The sequence below is a fragment of the Eschscholzia californica genome, unplaced genomic scaffold, assembly GCF_041429995.1.
Source record: "Eschscholzia californica isolate CP2 unplaced genomic scaffold, dmEscCali1.0.p SCAF_6, whole genome shotgun sequence".
NCBI lineage: Eukaryota > Viridiplantae > Streptophyta > Magnoliopsida > Ranunculales > Papaveraceae > Eschscholzia > Eschscholzia californica.
In genome coordinates, this window is record NW_028238483.1 from 2016081 (window position 1) to 2041504 (window position 25424).

Below are 25424 nucleotides of genomic sequence, written 5' to 3' on the forward strand. Positions count from 1 at the left end.
TCTCTGCCCTAAGAGCATTTATATAGAACCCTAATAAGAATCCACCTCCTTTTAGGTTTCCTAAAACACCCTTTAGAATAAGATTTAGGGAAATAGTCGAAAATAGCAACTATTGATATTTTCTCAATTACCTAAGGAGGAGGTGTCCAAACACCACGAAAATTGGCATATATAATGTTTATTATATCATCAACTAACCATCCAAAATTCAGCCCAATTCGAGTCCTAGAAGTACCCGAACTGGTCTAGGCCCAAAAAACCTGTTTTTGGCCTTTTTGTACTATCTTTGCCTAATTCCTTTTTTAGGCCTGTGAGATATGTTTATGGGACACTCCCATGATTATATCTCACTCCCACTAGTCATATCCTAGATCAATTTGTCACTCTTATGTGTAACCCGTTGTAGGATCCGATCGAAGTTAGCCGCGAATTACTTCGTAATTCGACGATCGTACTAGGTCTCTAGCTACAACTCTACGATCCATAAATCAATCGGACTTGATGATCTTCCACATCAATTATCCTATCCGAAAAATTGTTCGCATTGTCACCTTGGTCGAAGAACATCTCCTTCAACTCCTTCAGACTCCCACTTAGACTTAAAACAAGTGCAATGCCTCAATTCCCGTGTCAATTTGTATCCCATCTGATACGTCACGTCATTCAGACTTTCTTGATATCCGAGTACAACTGTAAAAGACAAACGATTAATTTTTAATCCGTTTGAGCGCGGCCACGCATTTTCAGTTGCTACTCATCAAGTGGCCTTGATACACTTTGTACCTAATGTGATTAGGATGACACAATCCATTTTTGCGCTCCCACTTAACTTCATGTCTATCCTGTCCTTCCCAGTATCCGTCTTTATAACCTCCTTTTACGGCGCGGCGTTTGACGGAACCAAAGTCGGACATTCCTTTCATAAGATGAGTGGAGCACTCATGTTTTGAGGAATCTCTCCAATTGTCTTTATGAGAAGTATTGACGTTCATCACGAGTGATGTACTTCTCATTTGAGGGTTATCCAGTGTATAAACCTTTTACACACCCACGTAGTCGAATAGAATATACTATTCCTATAGCCCATGAAACTGCGCTATCCCATCGACTCCCGTGCTAGTCTTCGTGAGTCATTGTTGTCCATGCAATGACCTGGACCAAGGATTCGATAATAAATATTCCAAGTTCACTTAATAGGGTTTCATTCATCAGATCACGTATCTGACAAACCTATTCGGAATGTTTTATCATCAATGGACTGTCGTTTAAATACTAAACCAAATTTAGACGACTTGTGAATAACTCTATTATTTCTGATAACGAGAGTTGTAAATCTGAGCCTCTTCTGTAAAACTCCTTTTACCCACTCAGTTTTACTCGTCGAGGTTTGTTCCAAATTTATCTCATGCCTTAGACTGTGTATGAGTCTCATACTATGTCTTAGGTGACAGTTTAGTTTGACTACGTATGTAGTCCGTTTTAAACTTTGCTAATTGTCAATTAATTTGAAGACCGTTATCTTCAACCTTGATAATTTCTAGTAACTTTTACTAGAGTTAAGGCTTTTAATTCTTTATGTAGTATTTGCAACAGTTCCCGGCTTAAAACTCTTTTAGCCTACTTTCCTTCCATGTCTGGAAGTTTGCTACGATGACATGTTCAACTTTTGTACTACTTCATCCTTTAGCCTTCTAGGATGTTTCTAAGTAGTGTTTCGGTTTTCAAATCCGAATTTGGATATTCAAATGCTAATCATATCCAATATGATTGACTTTATGTATTCGAACATAAATCTCTCTCTCATGCTTGTTTGCTACATTGGTGTCTTTTCAAACTCCGATTTAGCCACGCTCTTAGTCATGAGTTTTGGGTCGAAATTCTTTTAGACTTTCCGAGTCTTAGATTTTCTGTTTCGGATCTCAAGCATCTCAGCGTACTGAGTCTTTCCAATCCTATCATCCTTTTGATCTATGCTTATAGATCTTCAGATGCCCAAAATGGCATTTCATCCTTGTGTGTGGTCCTTTTATTGAGTCAGTGTGTTCACTGTTACACAACATCTTATGTCGTACTCAATCTTTTGTATGTACTCAGCATACGGACCCGGAAGGTTTGTTTGTCCCACTTACCTTCTTGAAACTCGTGATTCAAGATTTTTCTTCATTCCTCAGGAATCAAACTTCTTTGATTGCCTTTTTGAATCGAAGATTCTAACTCTTGCATGCCTATGGACATAACTTGATTGGAAGAATCTTATTCTTCTTGTCTAGTGATGAGACATGGAAATGTCCCATCTGAGTCTCTTAATTTAGACGAGTTAGTCTCTCTAGAGCAGTTACTCTCACGAATTACTCTCTTTTATGTTCAGGTACCTTTTTACAGAGTTACGCGTGCAAAACGGATAAAGTCGGAAAGAATACAAACTAGGGGCATTTTGGTCATTTGTTGATTCTGACTTCTTGGTTCGAGATTAGTGTTTGGATGGAAAATAGAGTCCAAGACGAGCCCGTAGGCGAAAACTGAAGTCAAATCGGAGTCCGGACGAGCAATTTAGGTGAAGTCAAAGTTTGATTCAAAATCTGTCGGGCAAAAGGTCAACACAAATCTACCAGTGACAGGTGGCGTCGATCCAACATACCTGGTGATATTTCGGTATACTGGTGGGACACGAGAGGGTCACTATCGGATCAAGACCGAGCTCTAATTTAGTGCAACGCGGTACACAAAAACACGGTACTCCCGCCAAGATCTAACGGCGACTGATATGCACACGCGTTGATTAGTCCATCCGATGGCTTCTCTACTCAACACAAGTACTCCCTGACCCGAAACCGAATATTGGCACAGTTCTCTCATACTTTCTCTTATCTTCTCCAACAAATTAGGAAAGAAAAAGAGTTTTGAAAACTAGAAATCTAGAGAGAGAGAAGCCGAGAGAGAGATGTAATCAAAACAGAACCGAGAGGGAGGGGATTCGATCTCAGCATCTCTCTATAAACAGAGAGGAGACAAAACATAGAAGGAGGACGGATTACAGAGAGAGGAACAGTAGAGAGAAGTAGAGTTGAGTCTCGGCTGGGAGCATCATCCTCCTCTCGAGCTCAACTACAAACAGAAATCAGAGAGAGTGAGAAGGATCGGTTTTAGAACAGAAAAACAGAGAAGGAAGAGTTTTTTAAAAAAGTACAGTAGAGAGAGAAAGAGACCCGAGAGCTTCATCATCTGATTTCTTTGTTTTCCTTTTATTTCTTTGGTTGTAGTTTCTCTATTTGTGAGAGATAGAAAGATTACAGAGAAATAGAGAGTTTACAGAGAAGGAGATTGTAGAGAGAGAGAGAGAGACCCGAGAGCTTTAATGGATGTATTTCTTTGATTTTAATTTTATATCTCTTTGATTATAATTAGTCTGTCTTTGTGAGAGAGATAGAGAGAGAGAATTAACAGAGAGATTAAGAAAAGAGAGAGAAAACAGGAAGTTTAGAGAGAGAAAGAGAGTTAAGGAAGGTGAGAAAATAAATTTCCCAGAGGGAAACCATTTCCGGGAAGACGAGAAAATCATTTTCCCAGAGGGTGCGTTTGGCAGATTCTTAGAAAAACAGAAGGAAATCACTTCCTTAGGCTCTGTTTGGTGGGAAAATCGCAGAAAAGTTAAGTTTCTTTCTTCTTTTTTCTTATATTACTTCAAATATTTATCGTTTCTAGCATGAGTAGCTAAGTCTTTTATATCTAGGGTTTTAGATGAAGTCATAATAATTATTTTAACGATAAATTTATTAAAGTTTTTACCATTTTAACGATAAAATCTTCCGGGTTTTTAGACCGTTCATGGACTAAAACCTGAGTTATATAAAGAACTCTCTAATTAGATCAAAATTAAATTGTCGTTAGAATTATTAGGAAGACGGATTCGAAAACCCTATGTTCCCTTTTCCTGAATACCGACTTATTTCTTTATTTATTTTTGAGTTTTATATTTTATTTCTATTTTACCACCATCAAACCAATTTTAAATCTCAATAGTTTTAAGGTTAGAATTTAGTTTAACTTAGTCTCTGAGGAACGAACCGGTCTTACCGGAACTATTACTTGACGCCCGTATACTTGCGGGTGGAGACCTTTTAGGGTAACCTTTTAGGCCCATCATCTAGTTTCGGGCAACATGAATGTTTCCATCCTTCTCAGTTTTCTACTTTGGAAAACCAATTTAGGTCTTCTGTTGACTTAAATTATCAAGCTTCATGTCTTGACGAGATATGCATTCCACGATGATTTTGGCTTCTAGCCAAAATCTAGAGTCAGTTTCCGTTTCTGCGCAGGTCTTTTATCTCTTCAGAAATAACCTTTATTTTCTGAGTCTTTAAGATTTTATTTTGACCTTTCAGGGCTTTTGAACAACAATTTGGAATTTTCTAAACTACTTTGAGATATTCCTTTAGAGACACTTTCACTCGCTTTGAGAGTTCTCCTGCGAATGACATTCGCTTTTGTGCGGTGGGTTTACAAGATCATATCTTTAACCTTTCCTTTTCTGAGGAGCCGCAGTTTGTTGCTCTTGGTCGAACTTAATCGTCCTGTACAAGTTTCATGATTGTTCTTCATGACTCTTCATGATTTTTCTCATAATCGAATTAATTCGACTTGTACTTTTCTCCCACTTATTCTTGTAATAATTAGTACTTTTCTCCCAGACTACTAGGTGTGCTAATTACTATAAGAATACTATCATGAGCAACAAACACTTTGTTCTCTTGATTGCTTGTGGAAAAAGCCCAAATTTCTTCTAAAGAAATTGCGTCAGACTTTGGCTAATTTTTGTAATGCTTTTACAAGCTTAGCTGTTAGACGGACTTTGGTAAGTGTGAAAACAATCGTTTATAGAATATGTCCCAAAATATTCGGAAGACTGGCTTAAACCCATCTTTGATCGAATTATGCATAGCAATGTTCGATTACTCCCACTGAATCCACCATCCCTCAGATGTGTTCCATGGAGCGAGTTGGGAAACGTTTTCTCAACTCCTTTGATGGTTATTAAGTATTTGACTCAAGTTTTTATCACTCCAATCTAATCGGATGACTTAAACTCTTTTGTCAAAATTGATTCTTTTACTTCGGTTTGTACTTTGTTTGAACCTTTCAAACATTCCGACTTATACTTTATGATTTGTACGTTTCCATACTTCATGAAGTTGTCAGAGTACGTATTTGAAGTTTCTCTCGTTAGCTTCTGCAAGTAAACTTATAGGTCTGCATAACACTGTATGAGTCCTAATAGATTACCAGTCTCTATGCCTTTTGAAAAGGGTGACTTTGTCAATTCAGTCCTTAAGACCTAATTGACAATGCTGAAGTTTAATGAGTTTGAATCTCTTGATTTTAGCCATTATCAATGTTAACCTTCAGTTAATTTTACCACTGGTTTAAAACATCATATGTTTCTAGAAGAACAAAATAATCACTATTAAGTTCTAAGCTAGATCAGTGTCTAAAAGAAGACTTTGATCCCTTTCAGCATCCCTAGCATTACTGCTTCTGCTCCCTCTTGGATCTTTACTTCTTTTAGTCAAGTATGTAATTCCCTTAAGCTCCCACTGAGCCGCTCAACTGGTCTTAAATACCTGATGAAGGAATTTTACGATACTTGTTTTTAACTTTGTTAACAAGGATACGGAACCGGAATTCATAATTCCATTCCTTTTGTCCTCCAGGTGCTAAAGGTAGTTTCCTTTTAAATGGTCTAGCCATTGTTTTAGAAACATTCGCAGTACTGAGGAATACTCTTGATCATGTACTCGGCAACTGCTTTTCTTTGATCAAATGTTTGTCTCACTTGACTGATCCTTTTGCCCTTTTGAATCTCAAGAGCTCTTTCTTAGATTCTTTGTACCAAATCTCAAGAACCTTTCTTAGACTAGATATTCCCGTATGTTCTGCTCAGTTTGTTTGTAACAACCTGAGTGACTCATTTAAGGTCTTATCTATCTTTGTTCAATCGATATTGAATTTGGGTGATAGATGTATTCTGTTGTCTTCCCTTAGGATGACTTTCAGATTGCCTTGGAGGTCTCGTACCTCCCCATTTATGACTTCTGTAAGAATTTCTTCCTTAGTTTGTCTTAATGGTCGTGCTAGCATCCATTGCTCTTTCAAAGAGAATGTTATACGATTGCTTGCAAAAGGCTTTTGACCTTCTCTTGTATGAGTCAACATTGGGATTGGGTATTCTAGTGACCTTCCTTTTGAATCTGAGAACTATTCTCGGATTCATTCTTCCATTCTAGGAAGTGGATCAGCACCTCCCTTAGGTGTGATTCAATGTTGAAATCGTTTGTGTCATCTTAAAACTACATAAAGAAATGGCAAAGTTTTAAAACTCGTTATCATTTTGAAAAACTTAGTATTCCCACATTATTCAATAAAAATCGTCCCCGATTGAATAAGTGATTCCAAGATCTCAGTTCTTCGGAGTAAAGCGGACGAAGGCCCTACCCTTTGACTCCGTCGTTCCGGGTGAGTGAACTACTTCACTGATCATACCTTATGACTCTTGGTTGATAGATTTCATTAATGAATGACTAATCTATCCTTTTGCCTCGAGTATCCAAGACTCTCTTGCTGATCTCGTTGAGTAGAACCATTTAGACGTGTAGGCCTCTTCTATAGACCTACCCGCATTGTCCCAAGGTAGAGGAGGTACTCTGCGAAGGCCGACCCACCTTCCTCGAACAAGGGCGCAACGAGTGTCTTAATCTGGATAGGCGATTACTCAAGATTACGGTTTGGGGACTTTTACGCTAGTCTGGCGTTTGTTATAGTGAACTATTTAGCCTAACTAACATCCACGACATAAAGCGTAAATAAGTAAGTAAATGCGCGCGAGAAAGTAAATCAAGCAGACATGGATCCTAGTATGGCCCCTAACCTAGAAGATCTAATCTCCTTTGGTTTTCTTCTTGTTTCGCCTTTTGGTTCGTTTTAGATCGCCATCTTTGAACCTCCATTGATTTCTCCCACTCGCCTTTGGATTTCATCCTCGAGTTTCTTCAATGGACTCATAGACCCTAAACTCTAATTACAAGACTCTAACGATTCGCAGATCGTATAAACTTGAAATTAAAATTAATTACAAAGCATGCACCCATCCGTGCTTAAAACAAAAATAAAGAAATAAATCTATGACCATACTAGTTTCCCGCATTCACATCACATGCAATCATATAATATATCAAGGCTAAGAATTATATATGCATGATTATCTTGGGAGATACTTTTGTTGACATCACATGTCACATTACGGACCGTAAGTCTAAATTCGAAGAATTCAACTAATGGTGCGTTTCGGTTTTATCTTTTATGATTTCTAAAATCATCTTTAAGAAAAACTCCGTTTCGGGTTCTGAAAATCCGGGTCAATTTTGGAAAAAATATTGGTTCGATTCTTAATGATTTCATAAATCAATTTAAAGAGAAATCCGTTTTGGCCTTCTGGATGGCCCGGATTAATATTGGAATTATTTTGTTGGAATCGGAAGAAATTTTGGCAAAAACTCCCACTCGAATGATGGTCCCTTTTCGTGGTCCGAAAAGCCTCGAAAAAGCCCGGAACCCTAGACAAGTTCCGGCCCAAGCCCACAAAAGGGCTCGGACAAGGTCCAGACATAGCACGGCCCATAGGGCCGGCATGTCCTGACCGAGGCCTATCAAGGCCTGGTCTCGTCCTGGCCGGAGCCAGGACGCTAGTCCATGTACCAGACGCTTCCTAGACGTGTCTGGTGCTAGACCGTCTGGACGCATCCTAGACGCGTCCAGGAAGCTCCCGCCGCAGCTGCTGGTCGCGTCTCCAAGACGCGTCCCCAGTAGCTGCTCTGGACGCGTCCAGAGGACGCATCCAGGAGCTTCTGGCCGGACACTAGGGTTTTTCCAAAAAACCCTAGTTTCCAATTTTTTTTTTCTTATGCAACTCTAAGTTGCTATTTTCCAATTTTAAAACTTTTCTAAAATTTTGAAATTCCTTTTAGAATACTTCTAAAAATTTTCAAAACTTTTAGAAACTTTTAAAATTTTTCAAATTTGTTTTGGGAGTTTCCTAAACTCAAAACAACTCCTTTTAGAACACTTCTAAAATTCCAAATTTTTGTTTTTCAAAAGTTTCCAAAACTTAAAAACAACTCTTAATCAAACCAATTTTGGATCAAAATCTAGGTTTTTGAAACTTTTTCAAAGAACAATTTTGAAATCAATTTGAAAAATCTTTGAATCCAATTCAAAATTAATCAAATTTTATGTTTAAAACCTTTTTAAACATAACTATCAACTTAATCAAGCATGAATTAGTTTGAAATTCAATCAAATTGAGTCTTTTAAAACACTTTTAATCATCAATTTGATTCTCAATTTGAAATTCATTGAATCCCATTCAATAATATCAAATTCTGAGTTTAAATAATTTTAAAACAATTTTAAAATACTTTCATAAACTCAATTTATCAAACTATCAATCATATCCAATATGAACTAGTTCGATTCTTAGCAAAAACTAGTTCATTGCAAGAGGCTCCGATACCATTGTAGGGATTTATACCCTTATACTAGTGTTTATAGCGGATAACGATATCTAATGTCTAACACTAGTATCCCCAAGATCATCATGCAAAACTAGTAATTAAACTAATGGAGATAGTAGATTACCTTAATCGCTTTTTCCCTCGAACTAGTTGAATTGATTAAAGAAGACCAAGAGCTTCAAGTGTAGCTCCTCTACTTGGGACACGAGCAATCAACTTGATCTCCACCTTGTTGTATAGCTAGCACACCAATGGTGGTTGGAAAGAAGAACACCTTCTTCTTTGACTAGATAGATAGTAATGGGAATTAGCTCACTTTCTCCTCTCTACTTGATGTGGTAGAGTAAGAAAGCTTAGAGAGAAATTCCACACCTTATTCTCTGCCCTAAGAGTGTTTATATAGAACCCTAATAAGAATCCACCTCCTTTTAGGTTTCCTAAAACACCCTTTAGAATAAGATTTAGGGAAATAGTCGAAAATAGCAACTATTGATATTTTCTCAATTCCCTAAGGAGGAGGTGTCCAAACACCACGAAAATTGGCAGATATAATTTTTATTATATCAACAACTAATCCTCCAAAATTCAGCCCAATCCGAGTCCTAGAAGTACCCGAACCGGTCTAAGCCCAAAAACCCTGTTTTTGGTCTTTTTGTACTATCTTTGCCTAATTCCTTTTTAGGCCTATGAGATATGTTTATGGGACACTCCCATGATTATATTTCACTCCCACTAGTCATATCCTAGATCAATTTGTCACTCTTATGTGTAAGCCGTTGTAGGATCCGATCGAAGTTAGCCGCGAATTACTTCGTAATTCGACGATCGTAGTTGGTCTCTAGCTACAACTCTACGATCCCTAAATCAATCGGACTTGATGATCTTCCACATCAATTATCCTATCCGACAAATTGTTCGCATTGTCACCTTGGTCGAAGGACATCTCCTTCAACTCCTTCACTTATAACCTGCAACATTGTACTGACTTGAGCATCAGAGTATCTCTGCACGTACCCCCCCCCCCCCATCTCCTCACCAAAGGCAAATAGAAATAATAACTCGGATATATAAACTACACAAGTTCGCCCTAAAAAGGGATTTGATCTTTTAACGTTCCACTATTGACTTATAACCTGTAACATTGTACTGACTTGAGCATCAGACTACCACTCTGCATCTCCAAACCGAAGGCAAAGAGAAACAGTAACTCGGAGATACAGCATACTAAAACGATTCTCAATACGATTTCCGGGAAGCAACTTTTCAACATCATCACTATGATGCTAGTGGAAGGGACAAGTCACTTAAGCAATCCCGACCGGTTGTTCTCACGAATCCAACAACATTTTAAGCATTTGAGTGCACAAATTGATCATCATCATGTCAGGAGATGAGAATATAGTAGAAGAAGTATCTCGCCTGAATGAAGAAAATAAAAGAGAGGCGGGCGTCGTTGACCATAATGTAGAAACCTTTTTTGAAGATGTAAGAAGTACTGGACCAGATGAAATGGCAAAGGGAGATTGAGATAAGAAATGAACCCGTGCAGGCGACTTCCTTGTTTGATCTACATGTGTTAGAAACCTTTAAGAAAGATAAACAAAAATGGAGTTAACCTAAAGTTTGCTTTAGTTTGAACGACAAAAGAATTCACACAATCACTTTTACTAAGGGAACAAAGAAAGGCAAAAATTACAAACAATCAATTACCGTTTGTCTACTGTCTGTTATAAATTTGAGTCATACATCCTTGTTTGATTTAAGTGCATTTGTAATCCGTAAGAAAGATAAACAAGAAATGAAGTTAACCGAAAGATGTTTTAATTCGACACCACAAAAAAATTCACACAATCACTCTTACTAAGACACCAAAAAGGTGAAGAAATTAAAATACAAATTGAATAAACTCTCGATCATCTATTGTTTGTTTCAAAATTGTGCCACCCATCCTTGTTTGATCTACGTGCGATGGAAACCTGTAATAAAGAAATAACCCAAAATGAAGTAAACCTAAAGAGGATTTTTTCACAATGCCTTTTTCGGTCCTAAAAAGAATATGCAAGTTTTATAGCAATGCCCAGACTTGTTAAAAACAATGCCGCTAAACGCAATTACTTTTATAATATATTTTGGTTAGAGACAATGCCTGTTTGAGTTTGACCTAACAGAAAAATTGACGTCGTTATGTCATCGACGACGACAACCTCAACAAAGAAAAAAATTTCTCTCTTTTTCCTCCTCCTCCTTCTTCTTGTCTTCTCTCCTAATCTCGTTGATGAAGGGGAGAACCTCCTCAAGGTTTAGAAACCAGACCCCCAGCGAAGAGGAGGAGAAGAAAAAAAAAATAAGAATAAGAAAGAAGAAGGAAGACATTTTTTATTTTTATTTATTTTTGCTAAGGTCGCCGACCGGAGATTGCCAGCAAAAAAAATCTTTTTGCCGGAGGGAATGAAAAAGAAAAAGTGGGTGATAATCACCCTAAAAAAAGATAGAATTGCCTATAACTATACATGGTTAACTTGTTTTGACCTAGTCTTTGAGTAAAAACACATTTTCCTTAACAAGTTTGGACATTGTCTATCAAACTTTCCAAAATAATTTTATTTCCCTAATGGCCCCTATTTTGTGACCAGCTTCCCGCCTGGCTCCCCACTTTACGAGAAATACACATATGGCCCCCTTCCGTTATAACACCGTTGCTCTCTCTTTTCCATTTCTTTTCTCTCTCCTCCAGCATGTTTTCTCTCTCTATCACCTCGTTAAAATAGCCACATCATCATCTTCACCGGCAGGGTCGCCGGCCGGCGACCTTCAAACTTGTTTTTTTTCTCTCTCTAAATTTTTTTTTAATTCTCTTCTCTCTCTCTCTAAACTCCGACGAAGGGGGTTTCCCTTCGCCGGAGCTAGGTCTGTTCATCACGAATAGACCCTGATCTGGTCTGTTCGTGATGAACAGACCTAGCTCCGGCGAAGGGAAACCCTCTTCGCCGGAGTTTAGAGAGAGGAGAGAATTTAATTATTTTTTTAGAGAGAGAGAAAAAAAAAAGCTTGAAGGTCGCCGGTCGAAAATTTGGCCGGCCGGCTACCCTGCCGGTGAAGACGATGATGTGACTGGTTTTAACGAGGTGGCAGAGAGAGAAAACATGCTGGAGGAGAGAGAAAAAAAATGGAAGAGAGAGAGTAACGGTGTTATAACGAAAGGGGGTCATATGGATATTTCTCGTAAAGTGGGGGCCAGGCGGGAAGCTTGTCACAAAGTAGGAGGCCATTAGGGAAATAACCCTTACTATTTTTATAGGAATAACTCCATGATTATCATTATAAAAGCAAACGGAAGAAAAATGGTTATATGTATACCTTCATATGAGAGAGAGAGGTAGAAATGAAGTTTCGAATTGATCCCTTCAAGGGATGCTGAAATAAAAAATATTTGATATGGCTGTTTCATGGGCTATAGGAATATGGTATTCAAGAATATTACATGGGTGTATGATCGGAGAATATACACTAGATAACCCAAACATGAGAGTTCTTCAAATGTTGAAAAACGTCATGAACACTCATAGGCAAGATTGGAGAGATTCCTTAAACATGAGTACTCCACTCATCTTATGTAAAGAATGTTAAACTTTCATACCGTCAAACGCCAGCCGTAAAAAGAGGTTATAAAGGCGGATCACCAGATGAGACACGATAGCCATGAAGTTAAGTGAGAGTACAAGACTGGATTATATCCTCATAACTAGGTTAGAAATAATATCTCCGGGCCACTTGAGGAGAAGCAACTAGAAAATGTGTGGCCACACTCAAATAGATTAATAGTTAATCATTTGCTTTGACAGTTGTTCTCCAGATCAAGAAAATCTGAAAGGTATGACGTATCAGATGAGATACGAAGTGACATGGGAATCGAGCATTGCACTTGTTCTAAGTACAAGTGGGAGACTGAAGGATATATCCGTTCGATCTGAAGGAGATGTCCTTCCGAAGGAGTGCCCTTCGACCAAGATGGCAATGCGATCAATTTTCCAGCTAGGATAACGATGAACTCATCCTGAAGATCATCAAGTCCGGTCCAATTAGGGGTCGCAATGCTTTCGCGGCTAACATAGACCGGATCCTACAACGAGTTACACATAAGAGTGGTAACTTGATCGAAGAGATTTGAGTAGAGGGACTAGGCTTAAGATGGATTGGATCCAACTAAATAGGCCAAAAGGGTTCGAATGGCGATTCGAAACAATATAGAAAGAACCGGGCTCGAAAGGGGTGCCCGGAGCAAGGCTCGTTGGGCCAGCCATGTGATGGCCGACCAGAGTAAGTGGGCCGACCATATAAAGCCCATAATGGGCTGCTTTGGCCAGCCACACTAAGGGGTGAAACCCTAAATACCCAAAAAGGGAATATGATTCTAATTAGAAACCTAAAGTGAATATGATTCTAATTAGGGTTTCTCTATATAAAGGCCTTGTAAAGAACAGAAAATGTGTGGATTTTTCTCAGGGAGAAAAAAAATCTCTCCCTCTCTCTTAGACAGCTAGTGGGGAAAGTAAGTTAGAGAAAAGCTCCTATTTTATCTCTTTAGTCAAGAAGAAAGGTTCTTCTCAACCTTCCATTAAGTCCTAGCAGACATTAAGGAAGGGAGATCAAGTTAACCTTTTTCGGTTTCTCAAGTAGAGGAGCTACACATGAAGCTCTCGATCTTCACACGCGATTGGAAAGGTTTGAGGGAAAGACGCGATTAAGGTATTTATCCCTCTTCTAGTTCATTGATTAGTTCTTGCTTTATGATACTGGATATCTAGTATTAACATATGATGTTTGAGATTCCGCTTAGAACACTAGATTGTAGTCTTAGAGACGTACAAAACCCAACACATACTAGTGTTGGACATGAGATGTCTGAGATTCCGCTTAGAACACTAGGTGACACCACAACTCAATGATAAAGAGATGCGGAAAGTGTTTCCAACATAACCGAGAAAGCATGAGATGCGAAGAGTCGAATTGACAAGAAAGAAAGTCTTGAGTCAAAAACAGAAGTTGATCGTCGCTTCTAACCTATCCAAGTTGGAGCGTCGAAAAGGATATAAAATTGAAGAGTAAGAATCAAGCTCTGTCCTCCGCTAAACACTATTTCTAGACACAGCTTCCCACACATAACCGAAATCCGTCTAAAAGCTTCACACAACCAGTCAAGAGAACAATGTGTTTGTTGCTCGTGATGGTATCCTCCTAATAATTAGTTCCGAAAAGAATAATTGATTGTCTAGGATAAGTGGGAGGAAAAGTTGAATGCCTCGACCAAGAGCAACAAAACTGTTATAGAACAGTGGGAAGAAAAGGACTAAGTCCCTACCTCCCACGATGGATGGAGATTTGTCAGAGAACTCTCAAGTAGTTGAAAGTTGCTCAAAACGTGAATATCTCAAGGAGTTGAGAGTATTCCGAATTGTTGTTCTTAAGCGTTGAAAGTCTCTAAAGTTTATCTAAATATAATATAAGTTTAGCAATTACCTTCTTGTAATTCTTTTAGTAAAGAGCAGAAAGCACCCAACAACAACTAAGTTTGGTTTATAGTTCTTCAGACAGTCGTGATCTAAGACTTGTACAAATGCTAAGGAGTAATAACATATTTACAGACTAAAGGTAAAATCATTTGTGGCAGTTGTGGCAAGAGACTTATCTGGTCTAACTTACAATATAACACGAATATAGAGTAAGAAAAGGAATAAGGAAAAGTCCTTTTCAAACCATTAATGAAATCCAATCTTCCACAGACAAGCCTAAGAAATGAGAATTGCAAAATAATAATGAGATTCAATTTTTACATCAACCCCATTCTTTGAGTAATGTTTGAGTTCACATGCGACACCACCTAACCCTAAAAGAGTAGTGATGAAGAAAAATACAAATGTTGTTCAATTCTAGGGTTTAAATTTGTTTGATCCACTACCATACAATAGTACTCTGTACCATCCCCATGTGACTTCTCTCCTACCATATTAAGTAAAACTACCCAACATTTAATAACAACTGGCTATACACATTACTTACTACTCATGACTCCAGAATTCTGCTTTCTTCACTTTTGATATACTTTCTAGTACTCCCACTGGTGAAATGTTACCTATCACTGTTACTCTTTTTGTCTCCAGATCTATACTGAATGATGTCACCCCTGTTTTTATCCAAATAAATAGTACCATCAAAAATAAATATGTTGCCAACTTCTAATAGATTATGGAAAAAAAAACAGAGACTGTTCAATGGGTCAGATCTAGTTGGAACAATAGGTAAAAGTGAAACAGAAGTTTTTGCCTTCAGACTTTCTCTGTTGAACATGTTGTTTCTCAGTTTAGAATGTTGCCCTAATTTTCTCCTTTTGTGTTTGTTACTAGAACTTCCACTTAAATTATTTCAGTTACACTTGGAGGAATAGTTCTACGAGAAATGCTATTTGGCCCAAAAATTTGGACCAACCACAGACAAAAAGCTTATGCGGCCGACTCACACTAATACGGGTGTTTTTCTTTTTACATGTGCGGACTATTGAGAGTCGGCTGCATCAGCTTTCGGTTTGTGATCTGTCTCAATTTCGGTTTGTGTAGTTCTTTTATAACAAAGACCAAAGAAAACATATTAAAAGTTGTGGTTTAGTCAGGTCCGATCTCGTCGGATATGGAATAATGTAATTAAAATTAGTTGGGATGGAGGGTCCCTCTCATAGATAAGTAGCATATGAAGATCTACCATTCCATCACCTCAATTACAATGGTGTAGATGATTTTCTATTAATATTAGATTAATTAATTACCTTCCATCTTAGATAAGTGTTTCTTCACTTTTCCTGCACAACCTTGGCAATGAAGAGAAACTCTCATGACAACCACCTGCCAAATAAAAGAGATAGTAAACTAGTCATTGATTCTACTTATCCAATAATAACTAAGCATAAGACATCCATCAAAACTTAATCTCACCATCAAAGTCATTTTAGTCATAATGAGAAATACATTAGTACATGTAACCATTACAATTTTGATTGAAAATGTAGTCATTGTGTTGGTGAGACTAGTGGCCAACATACTTAACTTACAAGTCTATTGATGAGGTTCACAAAATCGTGGTTGATAACTACCCAAGTAATGAAATTAAACCCCCCAAAACAAAGCAAAGTAATAACTTTTTTTTCTTAATTAGTTGAAACTTTGGTCCTACCCTTTACTAATATTTTATTAATGAAGTAAAAAATTGTGATTTCACAGTTTTTGACATTGTCTCCGCCTTAAACACCTAAACTCAAATTCAACATGTATGGATTTTTATTCTTGTGGAAGGCTCATCCACTTAAAAAAAAGCTCGACACTTTCACTTAATATAAACCACTTACATATGACACTCAAACAAGTTCTTAGGGTTTTTTTTTATGAGATATGGATGCTCCACTCTGGACCATTGATTACACATTACCTTATCATCAAAACAACCCTGATACTATGTCAGGTCAAAATTCCGGCTGAATCCCATATTTCTAATGTATTTTCTAGTGTAAGTAAAATCACTCACAATGTAGGCTCTTCAAAGTTGAGAGACAAAGAAAGGAAACCAATTAAAGTATATATAAATCTTATATTATATATATATATATATATATATATATATATATATATATATATATATATATATATATATATATATATATATAAATTTTATATTCTATTACTAAATATTTCAGTTTCAATGTAACTGAAGTCACTCATAATGTGGGTTTGAAAACTCATAATGTGAGTTCTTCAAAGTTTGGAGAGAGAGAGAGAGAGAGAGATAGAAATGTCTATATAATTCCTTATGTTAGTATCAAAATTTGATGATAGATATGCTACTAGCTAGATTTAACTTGACTTAAAATGATCGAAAATGTGTGTTTTAGTTAAGAGAGAGAGAGAGAGAAACCTGGGAGGAGGAGGAGGAGGGGGATGAGGAAGTATTATTGATGGGTTGGAGTGGAAGTTTATGATCATCACCCAAACTTGTAGTAGTAGTAGTAGTAATAATCTTATTGAAACTTCTGCAACTTCGAGAATTAACAAGACTACTACTTCTAGTGGTACTATTGATCAACCTAGCAAGATGATCATCATGGTGGGTTGAAGAAGAAGATATGTTATTTCGACCGGAAGTAGTTGACCTTCTTGGAACAATTATTGATCGAGGATCAACATTCATACACACTACTGCTGTTGATTTTGGTGACTGGCACATTAAATCTCCCATCATCATCTTCATCTTTCCTTTACCACTGCTGCTCTTCATTGCTTCAATTTCTAGCGAGAGAGAGAAAGAAAGACTAGGGTAGGGAATGAGTAAAATGGGGATGGAACTAGTAGTAGTAGTAGTAGTGTTGGTACTCTAGCATCTCCCTATACTTATAATTTTACATGCTTTGTTTATGACACAACGGGTTGGATGTAAGGAGTAATACTTTTCGCATGCCAGCTTGTGTCAGTCAAATATTTGGCTCATCTCCCTGGGGGAGAGTTTCTTCCGGCCTTGTAAAATTAAATGACTAATGTCAAGGGTTATTTGTGGACCTCTAAGTTGGGGTTATTCCTTCACAACTTTTATTCTATTTGCTAACTACCTTTACTTGAGAAATTTATTACATCCACCACATGTTTTGAAGTCTAAGTTATGATCATTATCTTGTATTAATCTTTTAATTTTTTTTTCAATTTTCCTAAGCAGTTTTGAAGTCTTTCCGTATTTCTATGTTAGAATTAAAGTTTTTTTTGTTGAAAGCCTTAGCATTAAAGTTGGGTTAAGTTCTTTTGAGTTCTACTTGTTGAAAGTGGGTTTTCAAATCAAAATTGGGTTTGAGCCTAATATGAAATGTGGACTTGAGCAAATGGTGTTATTAAAATAGAAAGGGTACAATAGACCAAGTATTATTTGCTTCCAAAGCCTTGATTTCTTTGGACATAGATTCACGCCAAATAGGTGATTTCATTGCCTTCTTAAAGCACGTAGGCTCATTTGTGGAGACAATAGAAGTCAAAAAAATCTGATGGTCTAGGGAAAATTGATGAATAAAAAATAATCTGTCAGTGGATATTTGACAGTAACGGAGGGATAGTCAAATGGGGAACTATGACAAATATAATCGCGGAGTTTGACCGATGGTTGCCGAGAGCGTTGACTTCGAGGAAGAGAAGGAATGTCCTCGGTGGGGGTGCTTGCAGACAAGGCAGGGTGAGATACTGGTGATGGAAGCCCAGTAACGGTGGTGTCCTCAAACATATTGACATGGTGAGCTGGAGGGGTGCCTCAGTAGGAACCAAAGAATTGGGCACAGCGACGGAAGTGCCTGCAGAAGAATCAGCAGCAGGTTGGAGAGAGGGAGAAACCGAGCTGCTAGTAGTGAGGTCAGTAGGCGGCAATGGAGCCGAACAAGCAACAGAGGGATGTGGTGACGATACCGGTGAGGAGGGGAAGATAAATGAACTGTCGTCGGGAAGAGAGATGAAAAGAGTCGAAGGGGACGTTGTGGATGGAATAAGACGAGGAGATGATGACATTGGAAAACGATCTTCACGAAATATTACATCACGGGATTCAGCGTATTGTGATATCATATACGTGATAGCCCTTTTGACCATGAAGGTAGCCAACAAAGATCCCCGGAGAACTACGAGGGTCCATTTTTGTCTTAACGGTTGGGAGTCGTGTCAAACACAAACAACAGAAGACGCGAAGATGAGAAAAATTGGAGGAGAACCTAGTAATTTTTCATGTGGTGATAGTCCATTGAGAACCGGGGTAGGTAACTTATTGATAAGGTATACCGCGGTGAGAACACATTCTCTCCGAAAAAGAGATGGGAAGTTGAGCTTGAAGGCGGTGTGACGATGTTTTCTTTCGACCACCCCATTTTGTTGGGGTATATGCGTACAACTACGTTGATGAATGATTCCATTTTGGCGGAACCATTATTAATTGAAGATCATTATTCAAAACTTCGTCCCATTGTCAGAACAAACAATTTGTATGCGGAGAAGAGGAATGGAACCGTTTCCGGAGTTGGTGGTGAAAACGTGAGTCTCAAATTGTGTACGTACATAGTTAAAAAAATTAAAAAAAGTATTGTTTTGTGTCAGATTTATTTTCCATTAAAAAGAGCCAAGTGGTGCGTGAGAAATCATCTACCACTGTGAAAAAATAACGGCATCGAGATAAAGAGGGGACCGAAAAGGTCCTATAAGTCAACATGAATTAATTCAAAAGGACGAGAGGATCGAGAAGAACTTATTGGAAACGATAAACGAGTTTGTTTAGCGAGAGGACAAATATCGCACGAAGTTTTATTTATTGAAAGTAATTGCATCCATGGAACAGTAGAAATTAAATACTTTAAACGGGAAACAGATAGATGGCCAAAACGCCAGTGCCAAGTACTAAAAGAAACATTATTAATAAAATGGTTATTTCCCTAATGGCCCCCAACTTTGGGACCAGCTTCCCGCCTGGCCCCCTACTTTACGAGAAATATCCATATGGCCCCCTTCCGTTATAACACCGTTACTCTCTCTCTTCCATTTCTTTTCTCTCTCCTCCAGCATGTTTTCTCTCTCTGCCACCTCGTTAAAACAAGTCACATCATCGTCTTCACCGACAGGGTCGCCGACCGGCCAAATTCCGGCCGGCGACCTTCAAACTTTTTTTTTTCTCTCTCTTCTCTCTAAACTCCGGCGAAGGGAAACCCCCTTCGCCGGAGTTGAGAGAGAGAGAGGAGAGAATCTAAAAAAAAAAATTTTTTTTTTTTTTTAGAGAGAGAGAGAAGAGACAGAAAAAAAAAATTTTGAAGGTCGCCGGCCGGAATTTGGTCGGCCGACGACCCTGTTGGTGAAGACGATGATGTGGCTTGTTTTAACGAGGTGACAGAGAGAGAAAACATGCTGGAGGAGAGAGAAAAGAAATGGAAGAGAGAGAGAGTAACGGTGTTATAACGGAAGGGGGCTATATGTAGGGGTGGGAAAAAAATCCGGAAGACCGTTATCCGACCCGTTCGACCGAGATAAAAAGTGTCCATGGACACCCGATGGTCATAACGGTCAGTGTCCGACCGGCCCGAAAGAATTGGCGGACGGTCACGGTCAAAATTCTATGTCGAAGGACCGACCGCTAACCGACCGGCACGAGTGACCGAATAGGTTGACCGACTAAACTGCCCTCATTTTTAGAAGTTGACCGTTGAATTTTATAGACATATGAATATATGATGATCGTTGGCTATAGTCATATAGTCCTCTGGAAGACCAAACATTAGTGCATGGCTTAATTATATTTTGTCAAATGATGATCAACTGTGTTTTTTCTTTTTTATATTTACTTTTGATTTCTTGGCTAAACATCTTCATTTGTAAGTAATTTTGTTTGTCATAATAAAAATAAAGTCTGAATTAAGTAAATTTATTGGAAAGTCCGGACCAAGACCGTCCGGTGTCCGACTGGACCGGTAAAATAAACGGTCTTGGACGGTCAATGGACAAAGAATTCTTGAGAGTGACCGTCCGAGTCCGCCCGAGTAAATAGGTGGTCACCAACAGATTATGTCCGAGTCGACCGGTTCGATGAAGTTAGAGTCCGGTACCGACCAGTCCGGACCGATTCCCACCCCTAGCTATATGGGTATTTCTCGTAAAGTAGGGGGCCAGGCGGGAAGCTGGTCACAAAGTTGGGGGCCATTAGGGAAATAACCCTTAATAAAACTACTAATAGATCTAGAAAAAGGGAAAACTAAAAGAAAGAGTTCCATGCTTCGGGCGAAGAAAAAGGAATTAGGCAAAGATAGTACAAGAGGGGCAAAAACAGGGTTTTTGGGCCTAGGCCGATTCGGGTACTTTTAGGGCTCGGATTGGGCTGATTTTTAGAGGGACGTTTCCTTATGTTATGAACATTAAATCTCCCAATTTTGGCTGGGTTTGGACGTCATCTCCTTAGGGAATTGAGAAAATATCAATAGTTGCTATTTTCGACAATTTCCTTAAATCTTATTCTAAAGGGTGTTTTAGGAAACCTAAAAGGAGGTGGATTCTTATTAGGGTTCTATATAAACACTTTTAGGACAGAGAAATAGAGAATAAGGAGTGAAATTTCTCTCTAAACTTTCTTACTCTACCATATCAAGTAGAGAGGAGAAAGTAAGCTAATTCCCATTAACTATCTATATAGTCAAGAAGAAAGGAGTTCTTCTTCCAACCACCATTGGTGTGCTAGCTAAACAACAAGGTAGGAGATCAAGTTGATTGCTCGTGTCCCAAGTAGAGGAGCTATGCTTGAAGCTCTTGGTCTTCTCATAAGCAATTGGAAAGGTTCGAGAGAAAACTAGCGAATAAGGTATTTATCTTTCTAATTTTACTTAGTATTATTATGGGCTTATGCATGTGATCCTGGGAATACTAGTGTAGACATTAGATGTCTTATTTCCGCTATAAACACTAGTAGAAGGGTGTAAAACCCAACAGTGGCGTCAGAGCCTCTTGCAATTAGCCTATCGTATCTAAGTTTTGGACCAATTTTATGCTTTTCTAGATAGAATATTGTGTTTAAAAGTGTCTTGAACACAAAATTTTGATTAATTTTGAATAGGATTCAAGTATTTGTCAAAAGATTTCAAAATTTGTTCTTGAAAAGAGTTTCAAAACCTAAAATTTTGATCCAAATTGGTTTGATTAATAGAGTTGTTTTAAGTTTTTGGAAAGTTTTGAAAAACAAAATTTGGAAATTTGGATGTATTCTAAAAGGAGTTGTTTTGAGTTTAAAAAACTCCCAAAAACAAAAATTTGGAATCTTAGAAGTGTTCTAAAAGGAGTTGTTTTGAGTTTAGGAAACTCCCAAAAACAAAATTTAGAAAATTATAAAAGTTTCTAAAAGTTTTGAAAATTTTAAAATTTTAGAAGTATTCTAAAAAGATTTCAAAAATTTAGAAAGAGTTTTAAAATTGGAAATTTAGCAACTTAAAGTTGTAAATTTTTTTGAAACTAGGGTTTTCCAAAAACCCTAGTGTCCGGCCAGGAAGCTTCCTGGCCGGACCAGAAGCTCCTGGTCGCGTCCAGCAGCTGCAACAGAAGCTTCTGGACGCGTCTTGGAGACGCGACCAGCAGCTGCAAGGGAGCTTCCTGGACGCGTCTGGGAGGTCCTAGGTGTCTCGGACTAGGTCGGAGACACCTAGTGCTGGTCCGGTCCAGCACCAGATGCGTCTAGGACGCGTCTGGTGCATGGACTAGCGTCCTGGCTCCGGCCAGGACGAGACCAGGCCTTGGTAGGCCTCGGCCAACACATGCCGGCCCTATGGGCCGTGCCATGTCCGGACCTTGTCCGAGCCCTTTTGTGGGCTTGGCCGGGACTTGTCTAGGACTTGTCCCGGGCTTTTTCGAGGCTTTTCGGACCATGAAAAGGGACCATCATTCGAGTGGGAGTTTTTGCCAAATTTTCTTCCGATCCCAACCAAATAATTCCAAAGTTAATCCGGGACATCCGGAAGGCCAAAATGGATTTCTCTTTAAATTGATTTATGAAATCATTAAGAATCGAACCAGTTTTTTCCGATATTGACCCGGGCTTTCTTGAGCCGAAAACGGAGTTTTTCTTAAAGTTGATTTTAGAAATCATAAGAGATAAAACCAGAACGCACCATTAGTCGAATCCTCAAAATTTATACTTAAGGTCTGTAATGTGACATGGGATGTCGACAAAAGTATCTCCCGGGTTATCATGCATATATAATTTTTGGCCTTGATATATTATATGATTGCATGTGATGTGAATGCGGGAAACTTATATGGTCATAGATTTATTTCTATATTCTTGTTTTAAGCATAGATGGGTGCATATTTGTAATTAATTTTAATTTCAAGTTTATACGATCTGCGAATCGTTGGAGTCTTGTAATTAGAGTTTAGGGTCTATGAGTCCATTGAAGAAACTCAAGGATGGAATCCAAAGGCGAGTGGGAGAAATCAATGGAGGTTCAAAGATGGAGATCTAGACGAACCAAAAGGCGAAACAAGAAGCAAACCAAAGGAGATTAGATCTTCTAGGTTAGGGGCCATACTAGGATCCATGTCTGTGATTTACTTTCTCGCGCGCATTTACTTACTTATTTACGCTTATGTCGTGGATGTTAGTTAGGCTAAATAATTCACTATAACAAACGCCAGACTAGCGTAAAAGTCCCCAAAACGTAATCTTGAGTAATCGCCTATCCAGATTAAGATACTCGTTGCGCCCTTGTTCGAGGAAGGTGGGTCGGCCTTCGTAGAGTACCTCCTCTACCTTGGGACAATGCGGGTAGGTCTATAAAAGAGGCATACACGTCTAAATGGTTCTACTCGACGAGATCAGCAAGAGAGTCGTGGATACTCGAGGCAAAAGGATACATTAGTCATTCATTAATGAAATCTATCAACCAAGAGTCATAAGGTATGATCAGTGAAGTAGTTCACTCACCCGGAACGACGGAGTCAAAGGGTAGGGCCTTCGTTCGCTTTACTCCGAAGAACTGGGGTCTTGGAATCACTTATTCAATCGGGGACGATTTTATTGAATAATGTGGGAAAACTAAAGTTTTTAAAAAACGATAACGAGTTTTAAAACTTTGCCATTTCTTTATGTAGTTTTAAGATGACACAAACGAGTTCAACTCTGAATCACACCTAAGGGAGGTGTTGATCAACTTCCTAGAATGGAAGAATAAATCGAGAATGGTTCTCAAATTTAAAAGGAAAGCGTACTAGAATAACCAATCCCAATGTTGACTCATACCGCAGAAGGTCAAAAGCCATTTGCAAGCAATCGTATAACATTCTCTTTGGAAGAGTAATGGATGCTAGCATAACCATTAAGACAAACTGAGGAAGAAATTCCTACAGAAGTCATAAATGGGGAGGTACGAGACCTCCAAGGCAATCTGAAAGTCATCCTAAGGGAAGACAACAGAATATATCTATCACCCAATTCAATATCCATTGAACAAAGATAGATAAGACCTTAGATGAGTCACTCAGGTTGTTACGAACAAACTAAGCAGAACATACGGGAATATCCAGTCTAAGAAAGGTTCTTAAGATTTGGTACACGGAATCTAAGAAAGAGTTCTTGAGATTCAAAAGGGAAAAGGATCAGTCAAGTGAGACAAACATTTGATCAAAGAAAAGCAGTTGTCGAGTACATGATCAAGAGTATTCCTCATTACTGTGAATGTTTCCAAACAATGGCTAGACCATTTAAAAGGAAGCTACCTTTAGCACCTGGAGGACAAATGGAATAGAATTATGAATTCCGGTTCCGTATCCTTGTTAACAAAGTTAAAAACAAGTATCGTAAAATTCCTTCATCAGGTATTTTAAACGGGATGTGCGGCTCGGTAAAGCTCAAGGAAATCTCATACTTGACTAAAAGATGTAAAGATCCAAGAGGGAGCAGAAGCAGTAATGCTAGGGATGCTGAAAGGGATCAAAGTCTTCTTTTAGACGCTAATCTAGCTTAGAACTTAATAGTAATTATTTTGTTCTTCTAGAAACATTTGATGTTTTAAACCAGTGGTAAATTAACTTAAGGTTAACATTGATAATGGCTGAGAGATTCAAACTCATTAACTTCAGCATTGTCGAATAAGTCTTAAGGACTAATTGACAAAGTCACCCCTTTTAAAAGGGCATAGAGACTAGTAATCTATTAGGACTCATACGGTGTTATGCAAACCTATAAGTTTACTTGCAGAAGCTAACGAGAGAAACTTCAATACGTACACTGGCAAACTTAAATGAAGTACGGAAACGTGCAAGTCATCAAGTGTGAAGTCGAAATGTTTGAAAGGTTCAAACAAAGTACAAACCGAAGTAAAGAATAACTTTGACAAGAGAGTTTAAGCCATCCGGGTAGATTAGAGTGGTGAAAACTTGAGTCAAACACTTGATAACCATCAAAGGAGTTGAGAAACTGTTTCCCAACTCACTCCATGGAACACATCTGAGGGATGGTGGATTCAGTGGAAGAAATCAAACACTGCTATGCATGATTCGATCAATGATGGGTTTAAGCTAGTCTTTCGAATATTTTGGGACATATTCTAAAAACGATTGTTTCACACATTTACCAACATCCGTCTGAAAGCTAAAATCTCGTGTAAAAACATCTACAGGGATACAAAATTAGCTTAAAAGTCTGACGCAATTTTTTTAGAAGAAATTTGGGCTTTTCCACAAGCAATCAAGAGAACAAAGTGTTTGTTGCTCATGATAGTATTCTTATAGTAATTAGCACACCTAGTAATCTGGGAGAAAAGTACTAATTATTACAAGAATAAGTGGGAGAAAAGTACAAGTTGAATTAATTCGACCATGAGAAAAATCGTGAGAGTCATGAAGAACAATCATGAAAAATGTACAGGCCGATTAAGTTCGACCAAGAGCAACAAAACTGTTGAAGGACAATAAAATTGCGGTTCCTCGGAAAAGGAAAAGGTAAATATTGGATCTTAAAAACCTACCGCACAAAAGCGAATGTAATTCGCAGGAGAACTCTCAAAGTAGTTGAAAGTGTCTCTAAAGGAATATCTCAAAGTTGTTGAGAACATTCCAAATTGTTGTTCAAAATCCCTTAAGGTCAAAAGTAAAATCTCAAAGATTCAGAAGATAAAGGTTATTTCTGAAGAGATAAAAGACCTGCGCAAAGACGGAAACTGACTCTAGATTTTGGCTAGAAGCCAAAAATCATCATGGAATTCATATCTCATCAAGACATGTAGCCTGATAATTTAAGTCAAAGGAAGACCTAAATTAGTTTTCTAGAATTGAAAAC

General features: G+C 38.2%; 1 protein-coding gene across 1 annotated transcript; it reads right to left on the reverse strand.

The window, feature by feature from the left end:
• Window positions 1-14388: 14388 nt before the first annotated feature.
• Window positions 14389-17096, reverse strand: LOC147530776 (uncharacterized). Its single transcript, XM_086650300.1, has 3 exons — window positions 16521-17096; window positions 15382-15457; window positions 14389-14745 (listed from the first exon to the last, which is right to left on the reverse strand). Exons 1-3 carry the CDS (start codon window positions 16878-16880, stop codon window positions 14621-14623), a joined length of 561 nt encoding a protein of 186 aa, XP_086506426.1. The 5' UTR covers window positions 16881-17096; the 3' UTR covers window positions 14389-14620.
• Window positions 17097-25424: the final 8328 nt, after the last annotated feature.

Excerpts from the sequence above, each read along its gene's own strand:
- LOC147530776 (XM_086650300.1), bottom strand. The coding sequence starts at position 16,880 with ATGAAGAGCAGCAGTGGTAAAGGAAAGATGAAGATGATGATGGGAGAT. Across the intron at positions 15,458-16,520 it reads CCTCCTCCTCCTCCTCCCAG|GTGGTTGTCATGAGAGTTTC; the intron begins GTTTCTCTCTCT and ends TTTATTTGGCAG. Across the intron at positions 14,746-15,381 it reads ACACTTATCTAAGATGGAAG|GGGTGACATCATTCAGTATA; the intron begins GTAATTAATTAA and ends GGATAAAAACAG.